Here is a 19295-nt window from a genome sequence, read left to right as displayed (position 1 = left end):
TACAGCTAGATGGTGCCCGGCTACCACCACTGACTGCTCTGACCGGGATCACAACAGAGGGTCTTGGTCAGAGCTGAAGAAGGATCTAGAACAAAAATCTAACTCACAAAAAAAGTCCAGATTTACTGGCCTGTAAGAGACTGGAGAAACCCCGAGAGTATGACCCCCGGACACCCTTTTAGCTCAGAGGTGATGTCACTCCCGTGATTTACTGTTCAGCCGGGGATTGGACAGCCCCATAAAATAAAACAGGACTAATGAGGCACAGCAGTCCAGGGACAAGGACTAAAAGGCAGGAGGGGACAGGAAAGCTGGTGATAGGGAACCCAGGGTTGAAAAGGGACAGGGTTGACATGTCGTGGGGTTGTTAACCATTGTCATAAGGCATTTTGTGTACTGTTTAATTAGAAACTATTTTTTCTGTAAACCTTCATCCAATGTACAGACGAAAAAATGAATTATCTATGTGAGATCAGATTGACAATAGCAACTCAAAAGTTTTGATGGGAAGCCTAGGGGCAGTGAGTTGAAGATAATGGTGATAGAGTAATTTGGAAAAGGATAGTGAGAATAGCAGCACAATTGTAAGAATGTAATCGATGTCACCGAATTGTACAGGTAGAAATTTTTGAAATGGTGTATCTTTGGCTATGTATAGTTTCACCAAAAAAAAAAAAAAAGGTCCTCCAAGGTTGAGAAGGGAGAGTGTTGACATGTCGTGGGGTTGTTAACCAATGTCATAAAACAATATGTATACTGACTATTTAATGAGAAACTATTTGTTCTGTAAACCTTTACTTAAAGTACAATAAAAAAATTTTTTATAAAGGTTCGCGAGAGGCTGGTGGGTGGGGTCAGGGCAGACCTGGGCTGGTGGCAGGCTGGTGTCTCTCTAGCCTGGTCTAGCCAAGACAGTGCGACATGTCCCAGTGGGAAGGAGTAGAGGAGGTACGGGTTGGGTGGGAGGGAAAAAGAAAAAGTGGAAGGGGAAAAGAACAAAAAATGGCGTGGCATGAGTCGGCAGGTGAGGGCAGGATGGACCCAGGCTGGTGCTGGACAGGTAGCCTTCTATCCAAGGTGGCTCATTGTGACCTGTCAGGAGGGGTGAAGGAGGTGTACAGGACAGAAGGGTGAGAGGTGGGAAAGCGTGTTTCTCTGGTTACAGGGTTCTCTGTCTTCTGTTGGGAGCTCTGTGAAGTTGCCTTCCTGTACTCCCTGTCCGGGGTTGTGTTCTCTGTCTTCTTTTGGGAGTTCTGTGAAGTTACCTTCCTGTACTCTCTGTCCAGGGTCATTGATGGCTGTGCTCCAAGATGGTGACGTGACGTGTTAGTTGGCAGGGGACCTCTACTCCATATCTGTCCTCATTCTCTGTTTTCCTTAAGTTTCTTCTTCCATTTGGTGTTTGATCTATTTCTTTATCCTTTTATTTGATGCTTAGTGTTCCAGGATTGATGTTTGTGTCTGTTTTACTTAGTTTTTCGGGTCTTTGCTGCAGAGGGACAGCATGATGCTTATGTCTAGGGCGCCATTTTGACTCTGCCTCCGTGATTTCTTCTTTGATCCATTTGTTTACTAGTGTGTTGTTTAATTTCCACATATTTGTGAAGTTTCCAGTTTTTCTGTTATAGATTCCTAGTTTCATTCCTTTGTGGTAGGAAAAGATGCTTCGTATTGCTTCAATTTTTAAAAATTTATTGAGGCTTGTTTTGTTACTTCAATTATCCTTTGATTCCTCTTTTCTCCTGCCTCCGGATTTTGGATATTCCCAGGGCTTTATACTTTGTCTTTTTTTCCTTATTTTGCATACTCTCTCTGTACAATCTCCTTCGTGCCCACTGCTGCTTCTACCACCTATAGGCTTCCACTACCATTCTAAAATTCATGTTTCTAGCTAAGACTTGTTTCTTGAGCTTCATGTTGGTCTGTCCATCTGCCTGAAAGCATGATATGTAACTGCCTAAATGTTCCAGAACCTCCCAACCCATTTGTGCTGAAGTGATTTTGCTAACATGCACATCTGATCATATCACTTTCTGACTAATACCTTTATTACAGTGATTAGTAACCTGTTTTTGAATTATGGACCTTTGGAAGAATGTGATAATAGCTGTGGACCTGCCCCTTTGAAAAACCTTTTTTCAGGACGTTCACATATATCCTACAACCCATCCATGGATCCCTGTTAGGATCCCTGCTTTAATGGTTCTCAGTCTCCTGCAGGTCAAAGTCCAGTATCTCTAAACTTTGTTCCAGATTTGTTCTCTATAATCTGTCTTTTATCTCCCTGTACCACCCATCTTTTCCCACTACCCCACATGTACTGTATGTTCCATTCGTACTGAACATTTACAGTTCCTCTTTTCGTGCCATTTTATGCCTAGTACATCATATCATTTACTATTTTTGCTATATAGTGTCCTTCCCCACAGTTGGCATCTAGCTTTTGCAATTATACTCATCTTTTAAGACCCAGCTCAAATCTGTCTTTGGTGAAGCCTTCACTGACTGACACACTCAGGCAGATATTTTTTGCTCTTCTTTTTGAATCATAACTGTACTTAATCTCTGTTATTGTGCTGAATATACTGCATTGTAATTATTTACTTTCCTGATTCTATTAGACTGTGATTTTTTATTTGTCTATGAACTTGTAGTGTCAAGTACACTGACACATAGTAAATTCATTCATTTGACAACTTCTATTGAGAGCCTGTGTGTCATGCACTGTTTAAGGCACTACAGAATTAGCCATCAGAAAAATAGACAAAGTCCCTGCATCATAGAGCTTACTTTCTAGTTGGAGAACACAAGACAGTAAGCAAATGAATAAGAAAATATAGCAAGTCAGATTAAGATAGTGCTATGAAGGAAAATAAAGTAGGGTAAGGGGTATAGGGAATGCTGGCAATAGGGAGACTTATTTTATATGGAGTGTTCATGGTAGGCCTCATTAAAAAGGTGAAAGTTGAGCAAAGACCTGAAGGGGGTGAGGGAGAAAGCTATCTGAATATCTCTGTGACAAGAGCATTCCAGGCAGAAGGAATAGTAAGTATAAAAGCTGAGGAGAAAGTGTACTTGGCTTGAGAAACAGCAGGGAGACCAGTGTGGCTAGTACAGAGTAAACGAGTGAGAAAGAAGTGAGAGAGGAAGTCAGAGAGGTAGTGGGGGACTAGATTGTGTAAGGGCATTGAAAGGACTTTGTTTTTTACCCTGAGATGGGAAGCCATATGAGGGTTTTGAATGGAGGAGTGACAGAATCTGACTTAATATTTTGAAAGTATTACTCTGGCTGATCTGCTGAAAATAGACTTTAATGGGTACCAGTAGCAGAAGCGGAAACTCTGGTGTCTTAGTGGTTAAGAGCTATGACTGCTGACCCAAAGGTTGGCAGTTAAAATCCACCAGGCGCTCCTTGGAAACCCTATGGGGCAGTTCTGCTCTGTCCTATAGGGTTGCTATGAGTCAGAATCGTCTTGATGGCAGTGGGTGATGGCAGAAGCAGGGAAATGAGTTAGGGGGCCATTGCCATAATGCAGATGAAAGACAGTGGTAGCTTGGGCCAGTAGAGGTAGTGAGAAGTGGTCAAATTCTGGATATGTTTTAAAGGGAGAGCTGACAGATTTGTTCATGGATTGGATATGGGATATGAGAGAAATAGTAGTCAAGAATTATGCCAAAGATTTTTGTTCTGAGAGGGAGAGACAGAACGAGAGAGTGACACACACAGGGCTCCTTCCCCTCCCCCCATCGGTACTGACTCAGCCGACACCACCAAGCCGCAGGGACGGACACCTCACTGACAGGAGGATTGGTTCCTGGGTCCACATTGATGCCCCCCCCCCCGACTCCGCCCTGGTAGCTCGGGCCCCTGGCCGGGTGTTTGCGAGTGTTTCTATGCGGGAGGAGGAGGAGGAGGAGGAGGAGGAGAAAGAAGAAGCAGTGATTTGTCTTCTTGGCTGGTCTCCGCCTGTCTCTACATGTTCCCTGCACTGAGGAGACGGAAGAGGAGCCGTAGCCACCTGCCCCATCCCGGCCGGGTTTATAGTCTCTCGCCACAGCAGCCTGAGGCCTCCCCTTGGATTCAGACACCGATTCACCCAGGAATTTGTTCTGTGTGATGTTGTTGGAGCTTATGTGTGGGTTTTCAAGCTGGTGATGGGCTGGTCTGGATGATCCAAGAAGGCTTCACCCATATAAGTGCCAACTTGGTGGAGATGACTGGAAATGTGAGCTCAGCTGGGACGTCATCAGCATGGCTGTCTCATTGTTTGGGAAATGGGAAGTAATGACAGCTGGCACCTGAACTAAGTACTTCTATAGGAACCACCATTCCAGAACTTCAGCATGAATGGGGATATGCCCCGTGTCCCCATCACTACTCTTGCAGGGATTGCTAGTCTCACACACCTCCTGAACCAGCTGCCTCTTCTGTCTCCTTTACCTGCTACAACTACAGAGAGCCTTCTCTTTAATGCACGAATACAGAAGAGGTGAACTGCCTTTTGTCCTGTAGGGATGATAATTTGGTTTCACAGCTTGTCCACAGCCTCTACCAGATATCAACAGGTCACATAGAGTTGAAAGATAACCTTGGGAGTGATGATCCAGAAGGTGACGTACCAGTCTTGCTGCAAGCCATCCTGGCAAGGAGTCCTAACATTTTCAGGGAGAAAAGTTTGCAGAACAGATATGTACAAAGTGGAATGATGGTGTCTCAGTACAAACTTTCTCAGAATTCTATGCACAGTAGTCCTGCATCTTCCAATTACCAGTAAACCGCTATCTCACATAGCCCCTCCAGCTGGTTTGTGCCACCAAGACAAGCTCTGGGTACAGATTTATGTCACAACAAAATAGCCCAGTGCCTAGTCCATATGTCCCACAAAGCCTTGCAGGATACATGCCATATTCTCATTCTTCAAGTTACACACCGCATCCACAGATGCAGCAAGCATCGGTGTCAAGTCCCATTGTTGCAGGTGGTTTGAGAAACATATGTGATAAAGTTTCTGGTCTGTTGTCTGGCAATTCAGCTAATCATCATGCTGATAATCCTAGACATGGCTCAAGTGATGACTATCTACATGTGGTGCACAGGCTAAGTAGCCATGATGGAGATTCTTCAACAATGAGGAATGCTACATCATTTCCTTTGAGTTCTCCACAACCAGTATGCTCCCCTGCTGGAAGTGATGGAACTCCTAAAGGATCAAGACCACCTTTAATCCTATAATCTCAGTCTCTACCTTGTTCATCACCTCGAGATATTCCATCTGATATACTGCTAGATTCTCCAGAAGAAAACAAAAGAAGCAAAAGAAAATGAAATTAGGCAAGGATGAAAAAGACCAGAATGAGAAAGCTGCAATGTATGATATCATTAGTTCTCCATCCAAGGACTCCACTAAACTTACATTAAGACTTTCTTGTATAAGGTCTTCAGACATGGACCAGCAAGAGGATATGCTTTCTGGTATGGAAAATAGCAATGTTTCACAAAATGATACTCCTTTTAATGTGCAGTACCCAGGACAGACTTCAAAAACACCCATTACTCCACAGGATATAAACTGCTCATTAAATGCTGCTCAGTGTTTGTCGCAGCAAGAACAAACAGCATTCCTCCCAGCAAATCAAGTGCCTGTTTTACAACAGAACACTTCAGTTGCTACAAAACAACCCCAGACTTCTCTGGTACAGAATCAGCAACAGATACCACAGCAGGGACTTATATATGACAAAGTGGAATTGGATGCATTGGCTGAAATTGCGCGGATAGAGAGAGAATCAGCTATTGAAAGGGAGCACTTTTCAAAAGAAGTTCAAGATAAAGATAAGCCTTTGAAAAAAAGAAAACAAGATTCTTACCCACAGGAGGCTGGGGGTGCTATAGGAGGTAATAGACCAGCTTCTCAGGAGATGGGTTCTACAGGAAGTGGGTCAAGGCCAGCATTAATGGTTAGCATTGATCTTCATCAAGCAGGAAGAGTGGACTCTCAGGCTTCTCTAACTCAGGATTCAGACACCATAAAAAAGCCTGAAGAAATCAAACAATGTAATGATGCACCTGTTTCTGTTCTTCAGGAAGGTATTATAGGAAGTCTTAAATCTACACCAGAAAATCATCCTGACACACCTAAAAAAAAGTCTGATCCTGAACTTTCAAAGAGTGAAAGCAAAATGAAAGTAGATTGGCAGAATCTAAACCAAATGAAAACAGATTGGTGGAGACAAAGTCAAGTGAAAATAAGTTAGACACTAAAACCGAGACCCAAACAGAAGAACCTAAACAGAATGAAAGCAGAATGACTGAATCTAAACACAATGAAAGCACTATAGCCGAGCCTAAACAGAATGAAAATAGACTGTCTGACCCAAAACCAAATGACAACAAACAAAGTAATGGCAGGTCAGAAACAATGAAGTCAAGACCTGAAACCCCAAAGCAGAAGGGTGAAAGCCGGCCTGAAACTCCAAAGCAAAAAAACAAAGGCCATCCTGAAACACCAAAACATGGGCATGAAAATAGGAAAGATTCTGGAAAGCCATCAGCAGAGAAAAAACCTGAAGTGTCTAAACATAAACAGGATATTAAATCTGATTCACCTCGGTTAAAATCTGAACGTGCTGAAGCCTTAAAGCAGAGACCTGATGGACGATCTGTTTCTGAGTGACTAAGACGTGACCATGATAGTAAACAAAAATCAGATGGCAGGGGTGAATCAGAGTGGCATCGAGGGGATCAGTTGAGGGTTCAAAGAACAGAAACATTGAGATCCTCTAGTAGAAATGAACATGGCATTAAATCTGATGGTTCAAAAACTGATAAAATAGGAAACACAGGCACGAATCTGGGGACTCGAGGGAGAGACCATCTTCTGGGGAACAAAAATCAAGACCTGACAGTCCTCGTGTTAAACAAGGAGATTCTAATAAATCAAGACCTGATAAATCTGGCTTTAAGTCACCAAAGAGTAAAGACGACAAAAGGACAGAGGGTAACGAGTAAAGTAGACAGTAATAAAGCACACCATAAAGCACACACAGTAAAGCAGAATTTCCAGGTTATTTGTTGGGGGGCAGATCTCTTGCATTAAAAACTTTTGTCATTCCAAAAGTGAAAAAGGATAAAGATGGAAGTATTACTCAGGAGACAAATAAAATGGAAATGAAAGGAGAGCAGAAAGACAAAGTGGAAAAAATGGGATTAGTTGAAGATCTAAATAAAGGAGCTAAGCCTGTAGTTGTACTACAAAAACTGTCTTTGGATGATGTTTAGAACCTTAGTAAGGATAGAGAGATCAATCAAGAAGTTCCCTTAAACCTATCAAGAGTAAACTATCAAAGTCAAATAAAGGTTGTATAGATCAATCAGTGTTAAAAGAATTACCCCCTGAACTCCTGGCAGAAATTGAATCCACTATGCCACTTTGTGAACGTGTAAAAGTGAACAAATGCAAGCGTAGCACAGTTAAGGAGAAGCCAAAATATGCTGAAATCAGTTCAGATGAAGATAATGATAGTGATGAAGCTTTTGAATCCTCTAGGAAACGTCATAAAAAAGATGATGATACAGCTTGGGAATATGAATAGTGTGACAGAAGCAGCTCTGGGGATCATAGGAGAAGTGGCCACTGTCATGAAGGAAGAAGGAGTTCAGGTGGTGGTTGTTATAGAAACTGAAGTCCATTGGATTCTGACATGGAAGATTATTCTCCTCCTCCCAGACTTAGTGAGGTCACTAGAAAAATGAAGAAAAAAGAAAAACAGAAGAAAAGGAAAGCTTATGAACCAAAACTAACACCTGAAGAAATGATCGATTATTCAACTTTTAAGAGATTCACAGCCTCAATAGAGAATATTTTGTATAATTTGGAAGATATGGATTTTACTGCACTTGATGATGATGATGAAATTCCTCAGGAGCTGCTCTTAGGAAAACACCAACTTAATGAACTCGGCAGTGAATCCGCAAAAATTAAAGCAATGGGTGTAATGGATAAGCTTTCAACTGACAAAACAGTGAAAGTCCTAAACGACTTGGAGAAGAATATTCAAGATGGGTCAAAGCTTTCCACTTTGTTAAATCATAATAATGATACAGAAGAAGAGGAAAGATTATGGAGAGACCTTATTGTGGAGAGAGTTACAAAATCAGCAGATGCTTGTCTAACAATTATCAACATCATGACATCGCCTAACATGCCAAAAGCTGTATATATTGAGGATGTAATCGAAAGAGTTATAGAGTACACTAAATTTCATTTGCAGAATACACTTTATCCTCAGTATGATCCTGTTTACAGATTAGATCCTCATGGAGGCAGCTTATTAAGTTCAAAGGCAAAACGGGCCAAATGTTCTACCCATAAGCAGAGAGTAATAGTAATGCTTTATAATAAAGTTTGTGATATTGCTAGCAGCTTATCAGAATTGCTAGAGATACAACTTCTTACGGAGACAACAGTTCTTCAGGTATCATTGATGGGAATAACACCATTTTTTGTGGAAAATGTTAGTGAACTACAATTGTGTGCCATTAAGTTAGTGACTGTAGTATTCTCAAGATATGAAAAACATACGCAGTTAATTTTGGAAGAAATTTTTACTTCACTTGCAAGATTACCAACCAGCAAGAGGAGTTTAAGGAACTTCAGGTTAAATAGTAGTGATATGGATGGAGAACCTATGTCTATTCAGATGGTTACAGCACTGGTTTTACAACTTATTCAGTGTGTAGTACACTTACCATCGTCAGAGAAGGAGTCTAACTCAGAAGAGGACTCAAACAAAAAATTGATCAGGATTTTGTTATTACCAACTTTTATGAAACAGCCATGCGAACAGCCCAGAACTTCCTCTCCAACTTCCTTAAAAAATGTGGTAGTAAGCAAAGTGAAGAAGATTACAAACCACTGTTTGAAAATTGTGTTCAAGACCTTCTTTCAACAGTCAGTAAGCCTGAATGGCCAGCTGCTGAACTACTCATTTGTTTGTTAGGGAGACTGTTGATTCATCAATTCAGTAACAAGTCAACAGAGATGGCTTTAAGAGTGGCATCTCTGGATTACCTTGGAACTGTTACGGCACGACTGAGAAAAGATGCCGTTACAAGCAAAATGGATCAAGGATCTACAGAATGAATTTTAAAACAGGTTTCAGGAGGAGAAGATGAAATCCAACAACTGCAAAAAGCATTGCTTGATTACTTGGATGAATACACTGAGACTGATCCTTCACTGGTGTTTTCTCATAAATTCTGTATAGCCCAATGGTTCCGTGACACAACTCTGGAAACAGCAAAAGCAATGAAATCACAAAAACATGAAGAATCATCTAAAGGAACACAGCAACTCAGAGGAAGTAGAGACAACTGGTCAAATCATGCATCGAGCTGAAAATCGGAAAAAGTTTCTTCGAAGCATTATTAAAACCACACCTTCGCAGTTCAGCACATTAAAGATGAACTCTGATACTGTGGACTATGATGATGCTTGCTTGATGATGCTTCAGAAATATTCTCATCTGAATCTGCAAAAGTATATGATAAAGCGATAAACCAAAAAACAGGTGTTCATTTTCATCCCATACAAACACTGGACTTCCTGCGGAGTGATATGGCTAATTCCAAAATCACTGAAGATGTGAAGAGGAGTACAGTAAAACAGTATCTAGATTTCAAACTTCTCATGGAACATCTGGACCCTGATGAAGAGGAGGAAGAAGGGGAGGTGACAGCTAGCACAAATGCTCGGATCAAAGCAGTTACCTCACTGCTTGGAGGAGGCAGCCCTAAAAATAATACAGCAGCAGAAACAGAAGATTATGAAAGTGATGGGGAGGATAGAGGAGGAGGCACTTCAGGGGTGAGGCGGAGGAGGAGTTAACATATTTCGCAGCGTATTACATAAAATGATTTTTATGTGCTTATATATGTCAGTCTATTAAATGTACACCAAGTAATGTAATACTTATGAGAGAAAACATTTTGTAGATAGAGATTCTTTACTTAACCATTTATACATCCTTTTGTAGAAAGTTTAACATAAAAGACAATAAAAAAGAAAAAAACAGATGAGATTTATCCAGCATAAATGGTTATTAATTTTTCTTTGGATTGTATTAATGTGTTATCCTTTTTATTGTTGCTAAGTTTTCATGTAGCTTTATGGTTCATATGTGTATATAATTTTATATATCAATAAGAGTAAAGACACAGGTACAAATTAAGAGTTAGATGGATTTACAAGTATATGTTAACCCCTTGGCTCTGGCGGTCATGGTGCATCTCATTGCCAGCAATGGAAGTGTGCCGGGAAATCCCAACTCCCGGTGTCAAGGGATTAAAAGCAATAAAAACAGTAATTTCACTAAATAAAAGAATTATGCCAAAGTTTTTGGTCTAAGCAACCAGAAGGATGGAGTTACCATTTAAATAAGATGGGGAAGACCTCAGAAGGGGCAGTACTGAGGAGAAAATCAGGAGTTCAGTTTTGGACATGTTAACTTTAACTGCCTATTAGATATCCAAATGGAGATGTCATATAAATGGAAATATCATGTAGGTAGTTAGCTGCTCAAGTCTGGAGTTTAAGAAAATAGTCCTGGTAGGAGATATATGTTTGGGAGTCATGCACTTATAGATCTGTGCTGTCTAATACAGTAGTCACTAGTCACATGTGACAATTTTAAATTTCAATAAATTAAAATTACATTAAATTTAAAATTCGGCTTTTCAAAAGTACAAGGTACGTATGAGTGCTCAGTAGCCACATGTTGTTAGTAGCTACTGTATTAAACAAAGCAAATACAGAACATTTCCATCATTGCAGAAAATTCTGTTGAACAGTACTGTTAGAGATAATATTTAAAGCCATGGGACTGGATAAGATCACCAAGGAGTGAGAGTAGATAGAGGAGAAAAGAGATTTACAGACTGAGCCCTGGGGCACTACAAAATTAAGAGGTCAGGAAGATGAGGAGGGATCAGCAAAGAAGACTGAGAAGGAGTGGCCAGTGAGGAGATAAATCATAAGAATGTAGTGTCTAAGAAGCCAACTTAAAAAAGTATTTCAAGAAGGAGGGAATGATCAACTGTGTAAAATGCTGCTAGTAAGGCAAGTAAAATGAAGACTGAGAATTAACTTTGGGTTTGTTAAAGTAAAGGTCACTGGTGTACTATATGAAGAATTTCATTAGAATAGTAGAGACATGTTGAATATACCATGGAGTGCCAGAAGAACAAACAAATCTGTTTTGGAAGAAGTACAGCCAGAATGCTTCTTAAAAGCAAGGATTGTGAGACTTCGTCTCATGTACTTTGGACATGTTATCTAGAGGGACCAGTCCCTGGAGAAGGACATCATGCTTGGTGAAGTAGAGGGCCAGTGAAAAAGAGGAAGACCCTCAGTTAGATGGACTGACACAGTGGCTGCAACGATGGACTCAAACATAGCAACGATTGTGAGGATGGTGCAGGACTGGGTAGTGTTTCGTTCTGTTGTACGTAGGGTTGCTATGAGTTGGAACTGACTCGATGGCACCTAACAACAATAACAAGTACAGTAGAGACAAAAGCTTTATTGGAATGGGTTCACAAGAGAATGGGAAAATATGAATTGGAGACAACCAATAGAGACAACAGTTTTGAGAAGTTTTGCTACGTACAGAAGCAGAGAAATGGGGCAGTAGCTAGAGAGGTAGATGAGATTGAGAGGGGGTTCCTTAAGATAGGATAACTGAAGAAGAATTGGTACTTTTGAGTTATAGCATTGGTGAAAAATATTGAATATACCATAGACTGCCAGAGGAATGAACAAATCAGTTTTGGAGGAAGTACAGCCAGAATGTACCCTAGAAGCAAGGATGGCGAGACTTTGTCTTGCTTACTTTGGACACATCATCAGGAAAGACCAATTGTTGGAGAAGGACATCATGCTTAGTAAAGTAGAGGGTCAGAGAAAAAAAGGGTCTGAGAAAAAAAGGGAGACTCTCAATTAAATGGATTGACACAGTGGCTGCAACAATGGGTTCTAACATAGCAACGATTGTGAGGCTGGTGGAGAACTGGGCAACATTTCGTTCTGTTATACAAAAGGTCTCTATGAGTTGAAGGCAACTGGATGGCACCTGACAACAACAGGAACAATCCATTAGAAATAGAAAATCTGATGATGTAGGATAGAGAGGAAAGAATTGCTGTAGACCTATTCTAGAATAGGTAAAAGGAGGGGGATCTAGTAAAAGACTGGCCCTAAATAGTAGCAAGGGCAGTTCATAATAGCAGAAGGAATATATGAACACAAGTACAGGTAGTTGGATAGATATGATGAGAGCTTATCAAAGTTCTCTTCTGATTGCTTCTATTTTCTTTCTGGAGTAGGAAGCAAAGTCATCATCTGGTATGAGAATAGGGGAGGAGAAATTGGAGATTTGAGAGGAGAGGAGAAGATATGAAATAGCGATCTAGAAGGAATGGAGAGTGAATGAACTAGGAAAATGCAGTAGAATTAAGCATTAAGGGCCATTTAAAGTAAGTGGTCACCAGTTTAAAATGAGACAAGTCAACATAGTTGTATGTTTTTGTCCAACCACATTCAGCTGATGATACACAATAAATATTTTGAATTTAATTGAATTGTTATGGAAGGTCAAAGGGAAAGCTTCACCAAGAAAACAACATTTAGACTTTGGCAAAATGGCGCTCTAGGCAGAAGCACCACGCCATCCCTCCACAGCAAAGATCCGAAAAACTAAGCTGAACAGAGAAAACAATCCTGAAACCCTAAAACATCAAATGAAGAGATAAAGAACTCAGCCAAGCACCAAATGGAGTGAGAAAACTGACAGAGAACAGAGAGCAAGGAGAGATACATGCAGAGGCCCCCTACCAGCTAACGCAGCGCGGATCCGCCATCTTGGACTCCTATCGGAGACCAGCAAACGGGGTACGAGAAAGCAGCTTCATGGAGCTTCCAGCAGGAGACAAAACAACCGATCCATCACTCGAGCCTACTACAGGAACTTAGTAGGTAGTCTTCTTTTATTTGACATTACCAACCACAGGTCCTTCCAGAATGTCCATGAATGGTTAGAAGAGACTAAAGTACATGTTCAGCCCTACCAAATTGTATTTGTTCTGGTGGGTCACAAGTGTGATCTGGATACACAGAGGCAAGTGACTCGACGCGAGGCAAAGAAACTGGCTGCTGCATACGGTATGAAGTACATTGAAACGTCAGCCCGAGACGCCATTAATGTGGAGAAAGCCTTCACAGACCTGACGAGACATACATGAGCTGGTGAAAAGGGGAGAGATTACAATCCAGGAGGGCTGGAAGGGGTGAAGAGTGGATTTGTACCAAATGTAGTTCACTCTTGAGAAGAGGTTGTCAAATCAGAGAGATGTTTGTGCTAGTCAGGCCTCTTAGTTCCAAAACATGCCCTCCCACCTGAACTTCAAAGTAATTGGAGCCAATAGAATCCTTGTGTGACTGAGAGAACTCAAACTCCATTTTGAATACCAAGAGAATGCTAAGTGAGCCTCCTTTCCAGAGGAGACTCTGACAGGCCCATGTGTGGATAGATGGTGGGTCCTGAGCGCTATGACCGAGGGACTGTATTTTGGCCCTTGTTGAGCAGTGCTCTGTGTGCCCTTTGCGGACCACATATTAATGGGCTAGGGTTTGGGGAGCTAGGCCCCAGAAAAATATACCTACAGGCAGGACAACTGTTTGTTGGCATTTCAGCTCATTCATAGGTCACGAACATAAAGAACTATATAAAGGGGGGGGGGACGGAAGTATCACATTGGGAACAATTACTGTAACTAAAAACGACTGTAAGGTCAACTTATTCAGTGAGAATATCCTACACAAAATGTGTATGCTGGGTTTGGCTTCAAGGTACCAATTAGCTTCTGAACAGTCACCTAGAAAATGAGGGGTGCGGATTGCCTATTTGCTAAGGCCCTTTCAAGTTATGGTGTTTTAATGAAATTGATGTCAAAATGAAAAGGGAGGCCATTTACACACTGCTATATATAATTCAAGAAAATGTTCACCCTTGTAATAGAATAACCAGCCGGAAGAGGAAAAAAATTGTCCCATGCAAATTACTATATAAGTAGAAGGGAGAAACACTGTAACCTAAATGCCATACATTCTTTCCCCTCTGTTCATGCCTGGGGTTTCACTGCATTGGAGACTGCAGTCTGGAAGTAAACAGCCTGCCTGCTTCTTCAGGCACCTGGCAGCAGCAACACAGGGATTGCCTCTGAATATAGCCCTGAGACAAACCCTCATTCGTCAACTGTGTACAGTTTACCTCGCAGTCTCACTTGCATTACCTTATTTTATCATCACAACAGGCCTCTGAGGTTATTAGCCCCATTTTACAGGTGGGTCATCTAAGAGCCAGGACACTGTTTGGCCAAGGTCAAGATCCTGACTCCTAGTTTCTGTTCTTTTCACTGCATCATCCTGCTGTCAGATGAACAAACTGTTTTTAAATTATTTTCTTTGGAAGAGATATGACTATAAATAAATGTTCTCTACATGTTAGGATATGTTTTCCTTATTGGTTACAACTCAGTTATAATCCTGAGAGAACCTGGGGATGAATCAAAGGTAAGGCCCATTCAGGTATTATTGACAAGAGGGCTTTGAACAAGTGAATAATTGCACAACTGAAAACACATTGGAACTGTGTGGGCACTTTCATAAGTGTTCTTATCACTGAAACACAGCGGACATTTTATTGAAAGGAACCAAATACAGCAATGAGGAGTTGGGTGGGGATAAAATACTCACCTTACACCGACCTTGGCCACCTGTTTGCCATATATGTACACTGGGTTCCTGTCTGCCCTAGAGAGTCAGCTCTTAATTCTCAGGTGAACAGATAACTGCATCAGAAAATTGGAACGGCTGGCTTGAAAAATTCCATTATCTTATTGAAGAGAGGTGATGCTTTACACTATTTTTTGGATTGTAGCCGGTTCAGCAAGGCAAAAGCCATACTTTTCACAGTAAGAAAACTATCCTGATTAGAGTCAGGTTTCTTATATCCATTGTGATAGGAAAGCCTGAGAATGGCAAGTTGCTTTGAGAGATAGTGTTGAACTTCAGTATGAATGTGACTGGATCTGAAAGTTTAGGAATTTGCTTCAGTCAGAACAAAGAAGCCAAATAATGAAAATGATGGAAAACTATCCTGCCGCCCGTGCCCCAAATTGGATGAGCAAACCATCTTGGACCGATTCACAATTATCAACTGCAAGTGAACTAATCATCACCTTCACAATCATTTCACATCATTTGGCGTGGATAGGGTAATTAAGTTGCCAGCTTCACGGTTGTAGAAAACAAAAGATGGTGAATTGGGTTAACAGAAAACGTCATCAACTACTATACTTCTGTATGGTTTTCTTGACTAAAATACATTATATGTATACTTTTCCCATTCCTTGCGTTTTTTAGGCAGGTTTAAAAATACTCAGCATAGATCCAGCAGAGGTGGCTGAGCTTAATTGCTTAAACAAGTTCTAGAAACTTTAAAAATCATTTTAGTAGGATTCAGTGCTGTTGTCACTGCAATAAGTGGGTTTTGGAAAATAAGTGTGAAAAAATCAGGTGTTAATATAATACTAACGATGAAGCTTTAGAAGCTGTTTTACTACTTAGGTAAAGAAAAGATTAACTTGTAACGAAGACCACAACTGCATATTGGATTTGATTGTCTCATATTCCAGAATAAAATGTACCGTATACTTTACCTCACTTTGTTGTGCACTATAACGAAATGTGAAAAAAAAAACTGCTTTATTTAGCTGTATGTGAATGAAAACATGCTTGTATTCAGTAAAATGGTTGATTATGTGACTGTGGAAAAAAAAGAAAACAACATTTAAATTGGCTCTTGAAGAATATGATAGAGTGTGCTACTTGGAGAGGAGGGGCAAGGATGTTCCGGGTGGAGGTGGCAACGTGTACAAAGGCCCAGAGTCAAGAAAGAGCAGAGTATATTCCTAGAAAATTTGAAAATAACTATTGTAGGCTTTCTTCTACCAAATATATAAAGTAGTAGCTGTGCAAGGTTAGGAGGGAAGAACTTGCCTTGTGGATTGTTATAAAGATTAAATGAGCTCACTAAATATTCTCTACTTTTTTTCAGATGCTCTTAATGCTCAGCAGTACAAAGTCCTCATTGGTAACCGGGAATGGATGATTAGAAATGGTCTCATCATTAATAATGATGTAGATGATTGCATGACTGAACATGAGAGAAAAGGTCGGACTGCTGTATTGGTGGCAGTTGATGGTAAGGTTTTCCATAAGTATGCTGACTCAGTGTCATGATCTTGGTTATTTTTTATCTGCATTTTTGATAAGTTTATGAACTATAAGGGTTATTTAAGAGCAACTTGAATACAAAGTGAAAATATTAACAATACATAGTGGTTAATGATTAATTAAAAATTCTCTTGCATTTTCCTGGCTTTATTATTTTCTTCCCTAGCCAACATTTAAATAAAAACAGCTAATAGCTAAAAGGTAAAACTGTATTCACAGATGACATAATCCTATATATAGAAAACCCCAAATAATCTACTAAAAAGCTTCTAGAACTAATAGAGGAATTTAGCAAAGTTGCAGGATACAAGGTCAATACACAAAAATCATTTGGGTTTCTATACACCAGCATTAGAAATGTGAAAAGGAGATTAAGAAAACAACTCCATTTACAATAGCATCTCAGAGAATAAAATATCTAGGAATAAATTTACCCAGGGATGTGAAAGACTTATAAAATGAAAATTATAAAAAACTGCTGAAAGAGACTAAAGAAGACCTAAATAGATGGAAATATGTTCTGTGCTCATGATTGGAAGACTTAATATAGTCAAGATGTCATTACTACCAAAAGTAATCTGTAGAAACAGCACGATCCTGATCAAAATTCTAACAGCATTCTTTACAGAAATGGAAAAACTAATCCTCAATTTTATATGAAAAGACAAGAAACCCTGAATAGCGAAAGCAATTTTGAAGAAGAACAAGGTAGGTGGCTTCGCACTTCCCAACTTCAAAACATATTACACAGTTGCAGTAATCAAAACAGCCTGGTACTGGTTCAATGATAGACATATAGATCAATGGAATAGAATAAAAAAAACAGAAGTAAATCCAAACATCTCTGGTCAATTGATTTTTGACAAGGGAGCCAAATCCATTCAATGGGTAAGGAACGGTCTCTTCAACAAATGGTGCTGGCAAAACTGGATTTCCACATGCAGAAATATGAAGCAAGGTCCATACCTCATGCCATACACAAAAACTAATTCAGAATGGATCAAGGACCTAAATGTTAAATATAAAACCATAAAGTTCTTGGAAGAAAATATAGGAGCAAAGCTTTGGGACCTAATTTATTTCAATGATAGATTATGAAACACAAGAATAAATGCACAAGCAGCAGAAAACAAAATAGATAACTAGGACTGCATAAAAGTTAAATACTTATGTCCATCAAAAGAGTAAAAAGACAACCTAAAGACTGGGAAAAAACTTTCAGGAACGATACAACCGATAAGGGTCTAATATCTGAAAAATATATAAACCTTCTACAACTTAACAACAAAAAGACAATCAAAAGATGGGCAAAGGAGATGAATAGACACTTCACCAAAGAGGATATTCAAATGACTAACAAACACATATGAAGACGCTCAGCATTATTAGCCATCAGAGAAATGCAAATCAAAACCACGAGATACCATTTCATTACAACTAGGATGGCTAAGATTAAAAAACAAAAATGGAAAATAACAAGTGTTGGTGGGGATGTGAGGAAATTGGAACCCTCATCCATTGCTGATGGGAATGCAGAATGGTACAGCTGTTGTGGAGAACAGTCTGACAGTTCCTCAGAAAAACTAGCAGTAGAGCTGCCATATGACCCAGCAATTCCACTCCTAGATAAATACCCTAGGGATCTAATAGAAGTGTCAGGAACAGACATATGCACAACCATGTTCATTGCAGCACTCTTCACAATAGCAAAAAGATGGAAACAACCTAAATGCCCATCAGTGGATGAATGGATAAGCAAAATGTGGTACATACATACGATGGAATACTACTGAACGATAAAAATGAGTTCCCAAAACATCTTGCAACATGGATGAACCTGGAGGACATTATATTGAGCAAAATAAGTCAATCACAGAAAGACAAATATTATATGTTCTCACTTTTATGAAATGAATAGGTAAGTATATAGAAACTAATGTTCCTTAGTGGTTGGCGGGGGGCAGGGAGAAGTACTTGCTAGGTAGTAGTCACTTTTTGTGTATAGTAATGGGAAAGGTGGCACCATATATAGGTGAAGTTTGCACAGCATGACTGATGTAATTGATTCCAATAAGCAGCACATAGGGAAAAAGGATGAATTGGCAAATGCTAGGTGTATATATATGCTATGAGTCGGAATCAACTCGACAGCAGCGGGTTTAGGTTATAATTTTACAACAATAAGAAGAACCAAAAAAGGGGGTGGAGGGCTACAGATTCTGATACTAATTATACATAACCAGTCACCTCACAGGATTAGTTCTCTTGGATTGAGGGCTTAGGGTCACAGTCTCATGGGACAATCCAGTCAATTGTCATAATACAGTTCTTAAAGTTTTTGTTCTATCTCCCAGTATGGTGAGTCTGGGGTTTTAAAAGCTTATAAGCGGCCATTGGTCTCTATTTGTCTGGAACAAAAGAGAAAGAAGGAAATCCAAGAATCAGAGAAGGAACCCGACTACAGGAGTGATTGTCTCCATGATCCACAGTCTCTTCTACCTTGGAAACAGAAGAACTAAATGGTGCCCGGCTACCACTACTCAACATTCTGAACAGGGGCATAATAGATGGATCCTGATAGAATGGCAGAAAAATATGAACAGTACTTAAAATTCTTAAAGAATCCAGACTTACTGGACCCATTGAGGCTGGAGGAATCCTCAAGACTATGGCCCTGAGTTACTCTTCAAACCTTGAATTGAAACTATCCCCTGAAGTCGCCTTTAAACTGAGTACAGTTTAGCTCAAAAAGTAGATTGTCACCTTTGAGTATTGCATTCTTTTTAAAAAAATTATAAGACCAAATGGTCAACAGCTATCTTTTTTTCTTTTTATTGTGCTTTAGGTGAAAGTTTACAGCTCAAGTTAATTTCTCATTCAGAAATTTATACACATATTGTTTTGTGACATTGGTTGTAATCCCCACAATATGACAGCATGCTC

At 40.0% G+C, this 19295-nt stretch overlaps 1 protein-coding gene and 1 pseudogene across 5 annotated transcripts in view; both read left to right on the top strand.

Moving 5' to 3' along the window:
• Positions 1-19295, top strand: part of ATP7A (ATPase copper transporting alpha) — a 258321-nt gene that overhangs the window by 217365 nt on the left and 21661 nt on the right. For all 5 annotated transcript variants that reach the window (XM_023733619.1, XM_023733620.1, XM_023733618.1 and 2 more), the window contains one exon: positions 16174-16320. In XM_023733619.1, coding sequence (XP_023589387.1) covers positions 16174-16320 — 147 coding nt within the window. The remainder of the gene's footprint in view (positions 1-16173; positions 16321-19295) is intronic.
• On the top strand, positions 4055-10165 carry LOC111821034 (nipped-B-like protein pseudogene; annotated as a pseudogene).

This window comes from Trichechus manatus, unplaced genomic scaffold, assembly GCF_000243295.1.
Source record: "Trichechus manatus latirostris isolate Lorelei unplaced genomic scaffold, TriManLat1.0 scaffold00060, whole genome shotgun sequence".
Taxonomy (NCBI): Eukaryota; Metazoa; Chordata; class Mammalia; order Sirenia; family Trichechidae; genus Trichechus; species Trichechus manatus.
The sequence above is the reverse complement of the archived record's forward strand: the minus strand, read 5'-3'. Positions and strand labels throughout refer to the sequence as shown.